The sequence below is a fragment of the Chiloscyllium plagiosum genome, unplaced genomic scaffold (genome assembly GCF_037043375.1).
Source record: "Chiloscyllium plagiosum isolate Xiang-an unplaced genomic scaffold, Cpla_swu_hap1 HiC_scaffold_9, whole genome shotgun sequence".
NCBI classification, from domain to species: domain Eukaryota; kingdom Metazoa; phylum Chordata; class Chondrichthyes; order Orectolobiformes; family Hemiscylliidae; genus Chiloscyllium; species Chiloscyllium plagiosum.
In genome coordinates this window covers 27,363,248-27,381,344 of record NW_028270147.1, presented here as the reverse complement: position 1 = coordinate 27,381,344, position 18,097 = coordinate 27,363,248, and the positions used below count along the sequence as shown (strand labels likewise).

The window sequence follows — 18,097 nt, the reverse complement described above, 5'->3', positions numbered from 1 at the left end:
TACTGGATTTATGTCACAGCTTTTAACATAACATTAATTTGCATCAGTCATACATAGTAATTTAATGGATCATTTGAACATTAGCCAAAGTACGCAGTAAGTAAAAAAGCAAAGTATTTGTTGTATGGAATTAGCTTGTACTGGACATTGCCCTCTTGCTTCTCTCTCACAGGACTCTGCGGTCAGCCACACCAGCTCATCAGGAAAACACACAATTGTGGTGCTGTGGAACCCACCTGCAACAAAACCAGATCATATCCAGTTCCTGTAAGCATTGGAGTGCTTTCAACAAATGACATTCACTAGATTAAAGTTTTTTTTATGATAACTTAAGATAACTTTCTATTTTGAATATTCAATGCCAGTTTAAGGTTCAAAGTGCAAGTTAGTATGAATGTGAGTACAACATAAATTAATGTACATGAGGGACTATTGTGTTTCCCAGATTGTCACATTTTACTATGCAATGAATTATTTATATCCAATATTATTTTTAACCACTAATGACACTCGTATACATTCTTTCTGTTGTAAGTGTGTTCAGAAATAGATATGAATAGGTCTTGGTACCAAGAACTGTTTATTGAACCAATATGGAAGGAGCAGGGAACTATCCCCCCATGACCATTCACATCCAATGCCATGTGACCTGATATCACCACTGATGGTGTCATCAACTTTCCTATTGGTAGCTGGTGCCTTCCCTTCTTACTTCATGAATCAGAACAGAACTTTGTTGGAAAGTGGTAAAAATGAGCTAAAAATGTTAAAAACAGAACAGATTCTGAAATTCAATATTTTGGGAACCATTAATTGTATTTTCAGTCTATAAGCCAAACAAAGTTCAATAACCTTTAATGGTGTTCTCTTCTATTGCAAGTACAGGGGCTAATGAGTTAGTATATTGCAACAAAGAACAAAAAAAAGTTAGTTGGTTAACCATATTTACTGCTTACCTTAAATGCAGTATTTTATGTTACAGTGGATTTTCATCTGCTGACAGCTTGGATGGTGATCAGACTTGGTGGATATTTGCTCATGAGATGCAGGCCTTGCTGCCTGGGCCAGCATTTATTGTCTATTCCTAGTTGCACTTGAGAAAGGATGGTGGTCAGCCGCCTTCTTGAACTTCTGCAATCCCTGTTCTGTAGGTAGACGCAGCACCCGAGGAGCAGGAAAATCGACGTTTCAGCAGGAGAATGAAGGGCTTTTGCCCAAAACGTTGATTTTCCTGCTCCTCGGATGCTGCTTGACCTGCTGTGCTTTTCCAGCACCACTCTAATGTAGACTCTGGTTTCCAACATCTGCAGTCCTTGTTTTTACCTCCCTCCAGTGCCAGTACATCATTAGGTAAGGGGACTAGAACTGTTCACAGAATTTTAGCTGTGGTGTGGTCAGTGCGTTATATGCTTTTAGCAAGACTTCAAGAAAGATTAGCATGGGAGATTGATGCCCCCCCAACCCCTGTCCCTGCGAAATGTTAAGTATTCCTCTTGATTTCTGACTGAACAATGATTAAAACAAAACTAAATTTAACCTAATCTTTCTTCATGTTAGGGTGACGGTGGTTCAGAAATTCAACATTTACTGGGTGAAATTACGTGGTCCAGTGATTTCTCAACTAAATGCCCCCCCTTTCTCAGTACAGGCCACAACAGAGGCTCATCCAGATCTACCAGTTACCTCCAAATTGACTAAATCAGTAAGTGCCTTTCAAATAGATGCAAGATAATATATTTGATTTAAAGACAGCATGGGGAGATGAAACAGGATGTTTTTAAATAATTTTAATGCATGTTTTATATAGAGATGTGGCAGATTTTATGAATTTGTGATGGAATTAAGTCTTGTTTTATGAAAATTGCTCCTGTGCCTTTCTGCATTATAATAATATTTGACATTGAGTTCTAGACTTTGGATGGGTTATTGTGCAGACCTTTCTTGGTATTTCTTAACATCAGCCTAGAGTTGTCAATGCAGCACAAATTCAGAAAAAAATCAGCCTGACAGAACTGAGATCACCATTGCACAGAAGATTAATACATATACTTATTGAAACCTAGTTTTAGATGCCTAATTTCAAATAAAAAATACTTGTTTTATAGGAAAGCTCAAGATGGAATTGCCATCAAATATAATCTCAGGTCAACAGTTTTAGACCACAATTTCTGCCTGAGACACTTGAACGGGTAAAGGTGGGGTGGGTGGTTAGAGGTGAACTTTGCTTACCTTGTGGAAAACCCTGAAGTTTATTTGGAGCGTTATTTTATGCGCTCCTAATATTATCTCTCTGTGGTTAATACAATATCAATATTAAATGGCTCCATGATCTCTTCAATGGAAAGTAAAATCAAGCGTCACATATTTCCATTATGGCATCTGATTTTGTTCAATTCCTGAGAAGTGTGCCAGGTCAAAGTTGCCTGCAGTTTTATTTTGTGCCCCTCTTTTCATTTGAAAGTGGTTTGTTTTTTATTGGATGCTGTGATGGTAGGTGACAGTGCGTGACTTGTAAACATTCAGATCAATGTGGAAACTGGGTTTCACTGGTTTTGAGACTTCTTATGTTGAAGTATGGTACTTGAGTAGCATAATACCATTCCAACATAAATTCTTGCATGACGTCAGGTAGTACCAAATCAGAACCAAATAAATTATGAGAAAGGGTGAGATGCTTACTAAAACAATTTCAAATAAAACCTTTTGAGAGAGCATTTCCCTGGCATTCTCCTAGTCTCCTCCTGAATTTTATTGGATATCTGAACGAACAGATGTTTTAAACCATTTACATTTCAAGTTCCAGGCCACCTTTATGATATTATCACTTCACTAAACCTGGTGTATGTATGGAATTGCTTTAAAATTCTTTCCACAATGCTAAGCTTCAGCCTCTTAAATCAATGAGGAAATGTCACACTTCAATTCACCAATGATCCATTTTTTCATCTTCTATTTCCAGTTCAACGTGACAGAATGTGGCAGTAAAAAATTCTGTCTGCGGAATCCCCCTGGATGTGACCCTGAGATGGATCGATTGTGCTTTTTCCTCTCATTTGCAATGCAAAACACTTCAGTGCTGTTTGAGTTGAGTGGACCTTCAAATGGATACATTTCTTTTGCTCTGTCAGATGACAACTGGATGGTCAGTATCGGAGCAGATTAAAATTCTCCTTGTATAGAATGAAGTCAGTTGACAATACTTAAAGTGGTTATGTTATTTCAGAACAACAGTTCAACCATTTGATATCTTTTTCCTAATCTTCCCCCTAGTTGGAAACCTTCTGCCAAGTCGAGAGTTGTCAGCACTAGTGCTAACTGGTATCTGTAGCTCTTGAGATTTCAGTGTCTTGAGAATGTGGGTGAGAATGTTTATTGAAGACAATGTCTGTTTAGTTTAGTAAATGTGTAGGAGGTTCAGGGGCAGTTTGAAAACCAGGTTTAAGGCTGTCATGTAATGCTGCCTTTTCAAGGGATCTCACAGCAACTTTCGCTGCAGTCAGTTTGAGTCCCAGTTTCAGGATTATACTGCAAATCTGGTATTGCTGTGAAATTTAATCATTAGGCCTTGGAATATATCCAAAAGGAAATTCTAAGAACCATCTGCATTCAAGTGATGGGTATAAGAAATCCAATTTAAAAAAAGTTTAAATGCTTATTGAAATAAATAATTTATTAGCAGATGGATAAGGACATGAATGAGGCCAAAGATTTATTAACTTGTGGGATATTTTACTTATTGTCACATATTCAATTAGAAAGATATCTCATAATAGAAATCAAGGTGGTGATTTTGAGATCTTCTGGCAATTGGATTTTTTTTAAAAGTCATTCATTCACGGGATGAAGGCATCACTGGCTCAGCCAGTATTTATTGCCCATCTCTAATTGCCCAGAGGGTGGTTAAGCGTCAACCACATTGCAGTGGGTCTTGAGTCAGGTGTAGGCCAGACTAGGAAGGGATGGCATTTTCCTTCCCAAAAGGACATGAATGAACCAGATTGGGTCTTTTCCCTAATCAACAATGATTTCACAGTCATCATCAGACTCTTAATTACAGAATTTTTATTGAATGCAAATTCCAGCATCTGCCTTGGCAGGGTTTGAATCTGGGGTCCCCAGAACATTACCTGGGGTCTCTAGATTGATAGTCTAGCAATAATGCCACTCGGCCATCACCTCCCCTCCAATGTGCAAATGGTGAAATCATTATTGCCTGATTCTTATTGATAGCAGGGCTGTTTCTATTTTCCCTTCGACCTTCTGCTAGGTAGCCAAAGTGTACACCTAAGCCTCAGAGTAGAACCATTTAACATGTAAAGCAAAGTCCTAGGGCTTACGTGGGATTGACTTTCAATTTTAGGATCATAATAGGTAAAGTGTGCACTGAATACACACTGTCTCATATGGGCTGGTCTGCTGCTAATGGGGAGTCCACAGGGAAATTATATTTCATTTTGTGTCTTTGGAAAGAACTGTCAGGGTCCTCTGGCTTCCAAATAAAGAAACACAAGCAGTTGCCACACTGTTCCCAAGAACTGGGCAAAGCAACAGTGATGAGATTTTCTGGATTCCTGAAAAACATTTGGAGTATTCCAGCGCTTCTGGTATCCCTCCAAAATTTACCTTTTGACTTGTCTTTGACTTGACCTCTGTCTGATGGAAGATGAATTGCATACTGGCTGTCCTACGTTAGGACTGATCAGAGGTTGCATGGCCAGGGCATGTTTGTAATGGTGCAATAGGTCATTCCCACCAAGATTAGGCTAAAAGCTTGGAATTCTGTGATGATCACCCCACTTTCTGACTCCTAAAATCTGTCCAACATCCACAAGGCACTGTCCACTTGACTGGATGGGTGTAGATCTGACATTCAAGAGGTTTGATACCATCCCCAATAAACCAACATATCTGTTTGACAACTTGTCCATCATCTTCAATATTCACTCACTCCACCACTGATTAATTGTGGCAGCAGTGTGTACCATCTGCAAGATACATTGCAGCATTTTTCAAATCCCTAATTGTGCCAGCTATGAATGATAAGGGCAGAGATGCCAAGAAGCACCAGCATTTTCAACATCCCTCAGGGCCACACACCATGTGATTTTCAATTATACAATCATTACTTCCAGCACAACATCACTATTGCCAAACATAACTTCCCCTACCTCCACTATCAGTATTCCACAGGGACTGATTCCTCCATGACACTCTAGTGCAATTCTCCCTCACTTCTAATACTTCCTCAACTCCTCATGACACCTTCCCAAAAAAATCACGAAAAAGTAACACTTGCCCTTTCACCTCCTCCACCCTCACTATCCAAGGATTCAAAGATGCCTTTCAGTGTTTTATTTGTATTTCTTTCAATCCAGTTCACTGTTTTCACTGCTCACATTGCGACCTCCTTTATATTGGTAAAACAAAAGTACAGATATGTGATCGTTTTGTGAAACACCTCCACTCTGTCTGTAGGAATGACCCCAACCTTCCAGTTGCTTGCTATTTGAAGAAACCAACCTGTTCCCATGCTAGGAGCTCCATCCTGGGTCTGCTACAGGTTTCAATGAAACTCATTGAATGCTGGAAAAATAACTTCTCATTTTACATTTAGGTACATCTTGAGAACACAACACTGAGTTCAACAAATTCAGAGCATGACCTCGAACCTCCATTTTGATCAAAAGTTCCTGACCCTGGCAATGTCTTGTTTGTGTGGCCATGTCTTGTTTGTGTCATGTCAGTTTTACCTTTAGGAAATTGGACCTACTTTCACCTTTGCACGGATTTGCAACAATTTACATCTCTCCTTTACTACCATTACTACTCCCTTTGTCTTTTTCACTAGGCGCCTTCACCAGCTTTTCCACTCATTCCTCCTTCCCTTTTGTCAACAGCATGAAAGAATATTTACTAGCCCCTTCCATTCCTAAAGAAAGATCATGTTGGACTCAAAATGTTAATTCGGTTGTTCTCGATTGATGCAGCCAGTCCTACTGAGTTCCTCTTTTTTTGAGGAAATCTCCTCAAGATTTTGTTTTTATCTGTAATATATTTGTTGGCGGTAGAACCTTATATCATACTGTTAATGAAAAGTAAACAATGTTATCAAATCAGTATGCATAAATCAGACAGAATATTGATATAGTGGGACTTGGTTATTTGCAGGTGTGATTTATATTTACTTAGTAATCTTCTGTTACCAGGGTAATGATGACATGTATTTGTGTATTGTAAATGATCAAAGCATACAGATAAATCCAGCTCATTCCACTGGCCGTTCACATCCAATATTGAACACACAGGTAGGTACAAAAATGCTATATTTTCTCAATACATTTATAATTAATCTGTTTAGCTGTTTGAATACAACTGTTGTGGAAGGTTTCTGTGCATGTTTTGGAGATGAACAGAGACTTCTTTCAATTGGATTCAGTACCAAGATATTTTAGATCAGAAAGTGTAGGTAAGGATTCTCACAATAACTCTATCTCCAAAAAGATGATCCTCCAAATAGATGCTTCTGATATTTATTCCTTTTATTTCAACTGAGGATGCTCCCCCACCCAACCCTCTATACTTTTCAGGACCCTCAAAAAGTCTGGTCCATTTCACTCTCTCTCCCTCTGCTTCCAGAATAATAATAGGGTTCTGTTTTCCCCAACCGTGCATTATGCTAGCACCTGTCTTCAGCAGATCTTCCTCTGCCAGTTCTGCCGCCTGCAACATGATGCCTCTTCCCTCTCCTTTCAGCATGTCTATGAGAACATTCCCTTCACGGTACTTTCGTTCACTCTTCAGTTTGCTCCAACATTCCACTGCCCTTCCTATGGCACCTTTCCATGCAAACACAAGAGTTGCAACACCTTCTTCCCTTTGTATCATCCAAGGCTCCAACACTCCTTGCAGATGAAAACGCGATTTACTTATTCTTCTTTCCATTTCGTAAACTCTGTTTGCTGTTCGAGATATGATAGCCTCTGGAGAAATCGAGCACTGGTAATTGCAGAACATTTCCCCTCAGTTCATGAGTGTGACATTTTTTTCCAGTCTCCTGTCTTTTTAATTCAACCACCTTTCCTCCACTCTGGCATTTCTGTCTTCAGATTCATGGTTGATTGAGCTCAATGGGCCATATACATACAGCATCACAGTGTTAATGCAGACACCAAAAATACTGAGGTAGCTGCAAGAGGAGTTGCCAGCAATTTCTTCAGTTCCTGTCTGGAACAATACAGGACAAATGACATTTCAGGCAACCAGTGAACAGGACATATGGCAACAAGGAAGATTACATGAAGATCCTATAAAATACATTGGCCACCCTGAGCTCAATACTAGGAGGAGATGGGTTGCTGCTTTTAATTGTGATGTTTAGTAGACATAGGATAATAGCAGCCTAAAAATGGCTTTGGTCACTGGTATCCTGGAAGGGTCCTTTACTTGGGTGGCCTGTTCTCTGTATGTCAGCCTGGTGATAAAAAGAACTTTCTCCCACCAATCTGTTAGGTGGTACCAAGAAAATTGGGAGGAAAGAAAGCTCAGAAATGAAAATGTATCCAAGTTTACAGAATTTGAGGTGAAAAGCGGGGGGCGGATATGAACGTAGATTGTATTATATTTTCTGTTTTGATGCCGAAATCAGCCAGGCTAACCAGGTCCATTCGAGTGCTTAAGCTTCCTATATTTCTATAGACATATTCTGTTTTTTTTTACCAATCAAAACTGGGGACTGTTCATTTAATTATTAATATCTGACAGGTAAACAGAAATAAGACATTACTTAGTGAGTTCACCAAAATAATGAAGGCATGGATTACATTTACATCAACTAGTTACTTAACTTGAGCACTAAAGGATTATATTATATTTATAAGAGTCCAGAAAGGCTTGGGTTGGGAAACTGTTATTTCCAATGCTTGTAGATTCGTTGGTTTAGGATCAATTGGCATCTTTAAAAGGAGCATAACTGATTGTGAAGGAGAGACAAAAGGTTATGAAAATATTTCATAGAAAGATTTGAGGCAAGATGTAATTCATCTTTGGGCAGCAGTCTGTTTTACATTCAGCCTGGTTTCCATTACCATTGAAGTCAGTGTCCCTCAGACTGGCATTTGAGAGTAGATGAAAGATGGAAAGATATAAAATGACTAAACCGGCATTCTCCATTGAGTGAACCTTATGGGAAGGAAAGGAGCAAGCACAGCCTTTTCTCTCTAAATTTTCATGTGATTGTATGGGTATCTTTCTTATTGTAGGCAAAAGTGAGGACTGCAAATGCTGGAGATTAGATTTGAGAATGTGGTGCTGGAGAAGCACAGCAGATCAGGCAGCATCTAAGGAGCAGGAAAATCGACGTTTTGGGCAAAAGCCCTTCATCAGGAATGATGATGGGCTTTTACCTGAAACGTCGATTTTCCTGCCCCTCCGATGCTGCCTGACCTGCTGTGCTTTTCGAGCACCACACTGTCTACTTTCCTATTGTGCTAAGTAATGGTGACAGATTTGAAATTGTGAAAGTAAATAAATTATTGCAGGTTCCCATTCATGATATGTCCTGGAGTTTAGAAGATGGGGTGACACAGTGTTCATTCAGAAGAAACATTCGGCTCCCTGAATACAGTGAACGCTTTGACCTGGACAGAAAATATTATGTTTTCCTAGCAGAAGGGAGAGCTGACAATGGTGAGTTTGATACTATTTATCAGGGTAAATTAAACACCTCGGTCCTGTATATAGTGATGAGAAATGATTATGACATTAGTCGGGTATTATGTATAGCTGGGACTAAATGGCTTTCGAAGTGTTTCAAAGCAAAAATGCCCAATGGCTGATAAGTAACCATGCTACATGCATAGACAGGTCTGGTGAAGTCAGCTGGCCATGACAGACCTCAGGATTCATCCAAACATTTGCTGCTGTTATCACTGTGTTCCTAAAATCACTGTGATCATAAAACCACAAGATATTGAAGCAGCATTAGGCCATTTGGCCCGTTGGGTCTGTTCTGCCATTTGATCATGGTTGATACGTTTCTCAATCCCATTTTCTTACCTTCTCCCTGTAACTCTTGAACTCCTTCCCACTTCAAAAATCTATCTGGCTCTGTCCTAAATGCCCTCAATGACTTGGCCTCCACAGCCCTCTATGGCAATGAGTTCCACAGATTTGCCATCCTCTGGCTAAACAAATACCTCCTCATCTTCGTTCCAAAGGGTTGTTCCTTCACGCTGAGGTTGTGCCCTCAGGTCCTCATCTCTCCTACCAGTTGAAACATCTTCTCCATGACCACTCTATCCAGGTCCCTTAGTATTCTGTAAGTTTAAATCAGATAACCCCTGTTATCCTTCTAAATTCCATCAAGTACGGACCCAGAGTCCTCATCCATGCCTCATATGACAAGCTCTTCATCCTGGGATCATTCTTAACCCTCCTCATAACACCATTCAATGGCAAAACATCCTTCCTTAGATATGGGGCCCAAAGCTGCTCACAATATTCCACATGGGGTCTGACCAGAGCATTATACAGCATGAGCAGTACATTTCTGTTTTTGTATTCTAACCCTCTTGAAATTAATGCAAACATTGCATTTGCCTTCCTAACTGCCAACTGTACCTACATGTCGACCTTAAGAGAATCCTGGACAAGGACTCCCAAGTTCCTTTCAGAAGTCTGAAACTTTTTTTCCATTTAGAAAATAGTCTATGCCTCTATTCTTCCGAATAAAATGCATAACCTTACACTTTCCCACATTGTATTCTATCTGCCACTTCTTTGCCCCTCTCCTAGCCTGTCCAAGTCCTTCTGCAGCTGCCTCCCCATCTTCAACACACTACTTGTCCCTCCCCCTATCTTTGTGTCATTTGCAAACTTAGTAACAATACGCTCAGTTCCTTTGTCTAGGTCATTAATGTATAATGTGAATAGCTTTGGTCTCAACATGGACCCTGTAGAATTCTTCTAGTAACCAGCTGCTATACTAAAAAGACCTCTTTTTACTTACTCTTGGAGTTCTGCTAGCCAGCTAATCCTGCATCCATGCCAGTACCTTGCATCTAACACAATGGCCTCTGGTCTTAATTGTAGCCTTCTGTGCGGCACCTTATAAAGCCTTTCTGGAAATCCAAATAGATCAAGTTCACTGCCTCTGGTTTATCTAAATTGCTTGTTGACTCCTCAAAGAATTATAATAGATTTGTCGGGTATGACCTTCCCTTGATGAAGCTGTGCTGACCCAGCCCCATTTCCCCAAGAGCCCTGTAAACTCATCCTTAATAATGACTCCAAAATCTTACAAGCAACCAAGATCAGGCTAATAACCAATAGTCTCCCTACTTAAAAATAGCATTACATTCAGCATTTTCTAATCCCCTGGGACTCTCCCTAACACCAGTGATTCCTCTCAAACTGCAGGGTGAATTCTATCATATTATGGTCACTGCCCCCAACGGGTTCCTTCACCTTAAGCTTCCTAATCAAGTCTGCCTCATTACACATCTCAAAATCCAAAATTGTCTGTTCCCTAATGGGCTCCACCACAAGCTGCTCCAAAAATGACATCTCGTAGACATTCCACAAATTCCCTTTCTTGAGATCTGCTACCAACCTGATTTTCCCACTCCACCTACATATTGAAGTCCCCCATGATATTGTAATAGTGCCTTTCTTATATGCCTTTTCTATCTCCTGATTAATTTTCATCCCCACATCCTACAGCTCGGAGGCCTGTACATAAATCCCATCAGGGTCTTTTTTTCCTTTGCGGTTCCTCAACTCTACCTCACACAGATTCTGTGGCTCCTATTCTACATCACTGAGTCATAGAGTCAGAAAATTATACAGCACAGAAACAGACCCTTCAGTGCAACTCATCCACGCTGACCAGACATCCCAATTTGACCTAGTTCCCATTTGCCAGCATTTGGCCCATATCCTTCTAAACCCTTCCTACTCATGCACCCAGCCAGATGCCTTTTAAATGTTGTAATTGCACCAGCCTCCACCACTTCCTCGGGCAGCTCGTTCCATACATGCACCACTCCCTGCGTGAAAAAGTTACCTCTCAGGCCCTTTTTAAATCTTTCCTCTCTCACCTTACTAATAAGGCAACCTGCTCCCACTGCCCATTTGCCTGTCCTTTCAATACAACATGTATCCTTGTAGATTTAGTTGCCAACCCTGATCTCCTTGTAGCCACGTCTCTGTGATGTTCACAACATCATACCTGCCAATTTCAGTTTGTGCCACAAGCTTATTTAATTTATTTCATATATTGTGCACATTTAAGTACAATGCTCTTAGTCCCACCCACTTCTCATAGTTGTTTCCTTATTTACTATTTCCTGACCCTTTCCAAACTGTCTGCCTGGTTACTTGTTCTAGAATTCCCTCTGTTGAGTCCTACCTGCCTTAACTTTTTCCATAATTTTCCATGCAAAGTGCAGGTTGCAGCACAATGACATACTCATGCTTAACAGATAAATATGCAACAAATAGGTAGTGTGCTGCTCTGCCTCTGGTAGTTACATTGCACAACAATGCTGTGCTTCTGATATGCACATTTGTTGCTCCACTTCACGGTGATGTTCACAATGTAGATCGCCAAGGTAGATAGGAAATCAGGTCAGAATTCTGACTTGTGTGCACACTAAAGCCCAATCATGTGAGATCATTCCCAGATAGTATGAGTCTTGAATAGCTTAAAATTCATCACAGAGAGGTATTAAATGTAGAAAACTATAGAGAAAATGAAGCTAATTTGTTGATTATCTATTCTCAACTGATTTTCCAAATATGTACAATCCCTAAAGCGAGTCGCACAATTACTTTCCCTTGGCACGGTGACACTTCACTCTCTTCAGAAGAACTCTTCCACTCATTCAATTTCAAAAGTACATAGAGGTCCTCTCAAAATCCCAGTTCATAAAACACCCATTATCTCTCTTCCAACTCCCCCAATTCACAGAAGGCATTTGGTCTGCTTTTCTTTATTGGTTGGAGTATTGAGTATTGGGTTGGGAGGTCATGTTGTGGCTATACAGAGCATTTGTTAGGCCACTTTTTGGAATATTGCATGAAATTCTGGTCTCCTTCCTATCGGAAAGATGTTGTGAAACTTGAAAGGGTTCAGAAAAGATTTACAAGGATGTTGCTGGGGTTGGAGGATTTGAGCTGTAGGGAGAGGCTGAACAGGCTGGGGCTGTTTCCCCAGGAACATTGGAGGCTGAGAGGTGACCTTATATAAAATCATGAGGGGGATGGATAGGATAAATAGGCAAAGTCTTTTCCCTGGGGTGGAGGAGTCCAGAACTAGAGGGCATAGGTTTAGGGTGAGAGGGGAAAGATATAAAAGAGAACTAAGGGGCAACTTTTTCACACAGAGGATTGTGCATGCATGGAATGAGTTGCCAGGGGAAGTAGTGGAGGCTGGTACAATTACAGCATTTAAAAGGCATTTGAATGGGTATATGAATAGGAAGGGTTTGGAGGGATCTGGGCTGGGTGCTGGCAAATGGGACTAGATTAGATTAGGATATCTGGACGAGTTGGATCGAAGGGTCTGTTTCCATGCTGAACATCTCTATCACTCTATGACTCTAAGTTTTCATCATACCTCCTCCAACCAAAATCCTACCCCCTCCCCAGCAGTTACTAGAAATATTTTCAGCTGTTTTCCCTACTCATAATACAGAAAAAAAATAAAATATAAATTAAACTGAAATAAATTAATTGTGACCAACACTTTGTCACTGGCTATGACAGTATTTATTGCTTACCCTTCCTTCCTCTTGAGAAGGTGTGAACTGTGGGTAAGGAAAGGATTTATTGTGGGGGAAAAAAAATGAAAACTGGCTGTAATATCCTTCACATTTTAATATTCTGCCAGAATTTACTGTGCCATCTGTCAGAAATGGTAAATAACTGCAAGTGAGCGATTGCAGAACTGTTATCATCCATGATTTATACTCCAGTATTATGCAGAGCCTTCAGATAAGGAAATGGGAATGAAATTTTAATAGAAACACAGCATCTGTACTTGATTTGAAAAAGTAAGATAAAAGTACCATTTCACTGACATAGCCAGTGTGCTGCACTTGCTCGATTTAGGTTCTAACATATGTCCACAAGCTGAGCATTGCCTTGGAGCTAATGGGCCCAATACTCTTAATAAAATGGTAAAACTATCATCGTGTACAGTTCCTGGTGTGCAACATGACAGGGACATCTATCTGAAATATGGCCTGTTAGGTGTGATCAATTATAAACTATTGCCCAATTTTATTGCCTGTTCTGAATGTTTGTGAAGCTGTGTTGAATTTGCTAGTGAGAGATATTCTTGGAATTCTGAGGATTATGAAGAAATCCCCCTTCCCTTGTGATTTATCTATGCATGTTATTGCTTTCCATTTCTTGTCCTGAAAGTACTCGAGCAAATTATGGTTTCACAGGTTCAAGTGCCCATTCCTCATGGTCCAAACATCCTGTCCTCATCTGATGGTCACACCTACACTTTTTATTAGGGTGCCACTCATGGGATGTGAATTGAGAGTCGAAATCTGATTGCCCACTCCTCTTTCCCTCTTACACTGCCATACTCTATTACACTGAGACCAGTTATGGTTCCTCATAAGATTTAGTGGCTAAGATCAAATAACTCATTGCAAGATTGATATAGGAAGCATCCGAGTTTGAGTGGCTTAGATCTACACACAGTAGTTACTGACTCATCAATGAGAAAACAGTTCTATAATTATTTTGCTGCTGTTGATCCAACTATTAGTAATTTTGTTTTATTAAAGGAAGAATTCATAAACATCACCAACACCCACTGATCACACATGGGAAGGTTGACTTTGATGGATCACCTCGTGAACTTACAGGCTCTAGGTCTCCCTTGTACATTAAAGTTCATGGTAAGTGACTTGTACCAAAATGATCAATGTAAGCTGTATTTTCGTCTCTCATTTGCAGTGAAAATTGGGTTGTCAAACACTGAATTTTGCCTTTTATTACATGCAATACAATTTTCCTTGGCTTCTATGGCCCTATACCATTTTTGTGTGGCCTTTTTACATGTATATGCCTCTTCGGAGATTGGGGTATAGATTATCAGAACCAAAAGAAAATTTATTTCTTGTTGCATACCACTTTCATGCATAGATGTGCATTTTTGTACCTTTAAAAAAAAACCATGTGTCCTCATTCAAAGGTGACCACTTTTGTCAGGTTAAGGGCTTTGGGAGTGTTCTGGTGGGGTGAGCCCTCTGCTACTGAAAAGAATAAACAGGTTGAAGAATAAAAACATTTAATTCACCTCACGATAACGGGTCACTGAAGCATTTATGACACTGGAGTTATGCCCTTCAAGGTTCTGATTAACAGGCCCCAGATGAGTCTTATAGAGTGAGTTCTGCCTGCTTCAACAGAATGTTTCAAGGTCATTTTCAGAGAACCCGAGAGATGATCTCACCTGAAACCCCTGCAAGTGAGCTTTCTCTTCACAGATTCTACCAGGCCTGCTGAGATTTTCCAGCAATTTCTGTTTTTTATTTCTGATTCCCAGGATCCACAGTTTTTTGTTTGTCTGAAGTGAGCTATCCTGGAATAGGAGACGAGAACGTAAGAACAAAGGAACAGAAGTTGGCCATTTAGTCCATTAAGCACAGTCCACCAATCAATGATATCAGGACTGATCTTCTACTTCAACACCAAATTCCTGCACAATCCTTTGATTTTATGCCAAGTAGAAATGTATCAATCTCCGTTTTGAACATATCTAACAACTGAATCTCAACAGCCTTCTGGCACAGACAGTTCCAAAGATTCAGCAACCTCTGAAGGAATTCCTCCTTATCTCAGTTCTAAATGTCCTGGTTTTTATTCTGAGGCTGTATATCCTGGTTTTTGCCCCCTCCCCGCAACTACCCTTGCTGCCAAATCCAGGGAAATTCCTTCCTGCATGTCCCTTGTCAATTCCTGTAAGAATTTTGAGGGCTTGAATGAGATCACCCTTCATTCCTCTAAACATCAGAGAATGTAGACCGACACTATTTCAGCATCCATCCTTCCAACCCATTGGTTTTCGGTGAACCTTCATTGTACTGCCTTTAAATTTTGTATATTTTTCCGGAGGTAAGGAGACCAAAACTCCAAAAGTGGTCTCACTAGTATTCTCTCTAAGTATAGTGAGATAACTTTGTTTCTTTTCTCAAATCCTCTTGTAATAAAGGCATTTTTTTTTCTTTTGTGACTACAAGAACAGGTCAGAGGCTAGGAATATTGGGACAAATAATTCATCTCCTGATTCCCCAAAGCCTGTCCATTGCCTGGATGAGTGCAGCCCCAACAACACTCAAGAAATTTAACAGCATCCAGGATAAAGCAACCCATGTTATTGGCACTACATCCATAAGCATCCATTTCCTCCAACACTGATTCTCAGGATCAGCAGTGTATACTATCTACAAGGTCCACTGCGGAAATTCACCAAAGATCCTCAGACAGCACCTTCCAAATGCATGACCATTTCCATAAAGAAGGACAAGGGCAGCAGATACACGGGAACATTGCCATCTTAATGTTCCCCTCCAAGTCACTCACCATCCTGACTTGGAAATATATTGCTGTTCCTTCACTGTCGCTGGGTCAAAATCCTGGAATTTCCTCCCTAACGGCACTGTGGGTCAAACCACAGCAGGTGAACTGCAGTGGTTCAAGAAGGCAGCTCACCACCACCTTCTCAAGGGCAACTAGGGATGGACCATAAATGCTTGGCCAGCCAGTGATGCCCACATCCCACAAATGAATTGAAAAATTATTTACAATTCCTATATATTAGCATGCAGTGGCTCATGAATAAGAAAATTCAAGTCCTTTTGTAGTTCAACACTTCTCAGTTTTTCACCAGTTATAAATATACTGTATTTTTGTTTTTCCTATCAGAGCAGATAAACTCACATTTCTCCACATTGTATTCCATCTGGCAAATTTTTGCTCACTCTTCAAACCTCTTCAAATCTCTAATTTCAGTTTCCTCACAACTCACATTTCTACTTACTGCAAACTTGGAAATATTTGGGTGGAATGATCACCTTACTGGGATTATATTATAGACCCCCTAATAGTCAGAGGGAAATTGAGAAACACATTTGTAAGATCTCAGTTATCTGTAAGAATAATAGGGTGGGTTATGTTAGGGGATTTTAACTTTCCAAATATAGACTGTGACTGCCATAGAGTTAAGGGTTGAGATAGAGAGGAATTTGTTAAGTATGTACAAGAAAATATTTTGATTTAGTATGTGGCTGTAACTACCAGAGAAGGTGCAGAACTTGACCTACTTTTGGGAAATAAGGCAGGGCAGGTGACTGAGGAGCACTGGAGGTCAATGGAGGAGCACTTTAGGACCAGCGACCATAATTCTATTAGATTTAAAGTTGTGATGGAAAAGTTGAAGTTGAAGTTTTAAATTGGAGGAAGGCCAATTTTGATGGTATTAGGCAAGAACTTTCAAAAGCTGATTGGGCACAAATGTTCGCAGGTAAAGGGAAGGCTGGAAAATGGGAAGCCTTCAGAAATGAGATAACAAGAGTCCAGAAAGGACTGAAAGGCTGAAAGGAAAGGCTGGTAGGTATAGGGAATACTGGATGACTGGGTTTGGTTAAAAAAAAGAAGGAAGCATATGTCCGGTATAGACAGGACAGATTGAGTGACTTCTTAGAAGAGTATAAAGGCAGTAGGTGTATACTTAAGAGAGAAATCAGGACAGCAGAAAGGGGACATAAGATCACTTTGGCAAATAGAGTTAAGGAGAATCCAAAGGGTTTTTACAAATACATAAAGGACAAAAGGGTAACAAGGGAGAGAATAGGGCCCCTCAAAGTTCAACAAGGCGGCCTTTGTGTGGAGCCGCAGGAGATGGGACAGATACTAAATGAGTATTTTGCATCAGTATTTACTGTGGAAAAGGACATGGAAGATATAGAATGTAGGGAAATAGATGGTGACATCTTGAAAAATGTCTATATTACAGAGGAGGAAGTGCTGAATGTCTTGAAACACATAAAAGTGGATAAATCCCCAGGACCTGATCAGGTGTACCCTAAAACTCTGTGGAAAACTAGGCAAGTGATTGCTGGGCCTCTTACTGAGATATTTGTATAATCGATAGTCACAGATGAGGTGCCAGAAGACTGAAGGTTGGCAAATGTGGTGTCACTGTTTAAGAAGGGTGGTAAAGACAAGCCAGGGAACTATAGACCAGTGAGCCTGATGTTGGTGGTGAGCAGGTTGTTAGAGGGAATCCTGAGGGACAGGATGTACATGTATTTGGAAAGACAAGGACTGGTTAGGAATAGTCAACATGGCTTTACATGTGGGAAATCATGTCTCACAAACTTGATTGAGTTTTTTGAAGAAGTAAAAAAGAGGATTGATGAGGGCAGAGCAGTATATGTGATCTATATGGATTTCAGAAAGGCATTTGACAAGGTTCCCCATGGGAAACTGATTAGCAAGATTAGATCTCATGGAGTACAGGGAGAACTAGCCATTTGGATACAGAACTGGCTCAAAGGTAGAAGACAGAGGGTGGTGGTGGAGGGTTGTTTTTCAGACTGGAGGCCTGTGACCATTGGAGTGCCACAAGGATCGGTGCTGGGTCCACTACTTTTCATCATTTATATAAATGATTTGGATGGGAGCATAAGAGGTATTGTTAGTAAGTTTGCAGATGACACCAAAATCCGAGGTGTAGTGGACATCGAAGAAAGTTACCTTAGATTACAACGGGATCTTGATCAGGTAGGCTAATGGGCTGAGAAGTGACAGGTGAAGTTTAATTCAGATAAATGTGAGGTGCTGTATTTTGGGAAAGCAAATCTTAGCAGGACTTATACACTTAATGGTAATGTCTTAGGGTGTGTTGCTGAACAAAGAGACTGTGGAGTGAAGGTTCATAGCTCCTTGAAAGTGGAGTCACAGGTAGATAGGATATTGAAGAAGGCACTTGGTATGCTTTCCTTTATTGGTCAGAGTATTGAGTACAGGAGTAGGGAGGTCATGTTGCGGCTGTCCAGGACATTGGTTAGGCCAT

General features: G+C 40.3%; 1 protein-coding gene across 5 annotated transcripts in view; it reads left to right on the top strand.

The window, feature by feature from the left end:
* frrs1b (ferric-chelate reductase 1b) overlaps positions 1-18,097 on the top strand; it is a 57,924-nt gene that overhangs the window by 19,881 nt on the left and 19,946 nt on the right. For 4 of the 5 annotated variants that reach the window (XM_043698891.2, XM_087990499.1, XM_043698890.2 and 1 more), the window contains exons 4-9: positions 173-267; positions 1,558-1,702; positions 2,960-3,142; positions 6,207-6,305; positions 8,538-8,685; positions 13,803-13,916. In XM_043698891.2, the coding sequence (XP_043554826.2) occupies positions 173-267; positions 1,558-1,702; positions 2,960-3,142; positions 6,207-6,305; positions 8,538-8,685; positions 13,803-13,916 (784 nt within the window). The remainder of the gene's footprint in view (positions 1-172; positions 268-1,557; positions 1,703-2,959; positions 3,143-6,206; positions 6,306-8,537; positions 8,686-13,802; positions 13,917-18,097) is intronic. The other variant, XM_087990500.1, reaches the window with a different exon arrangement.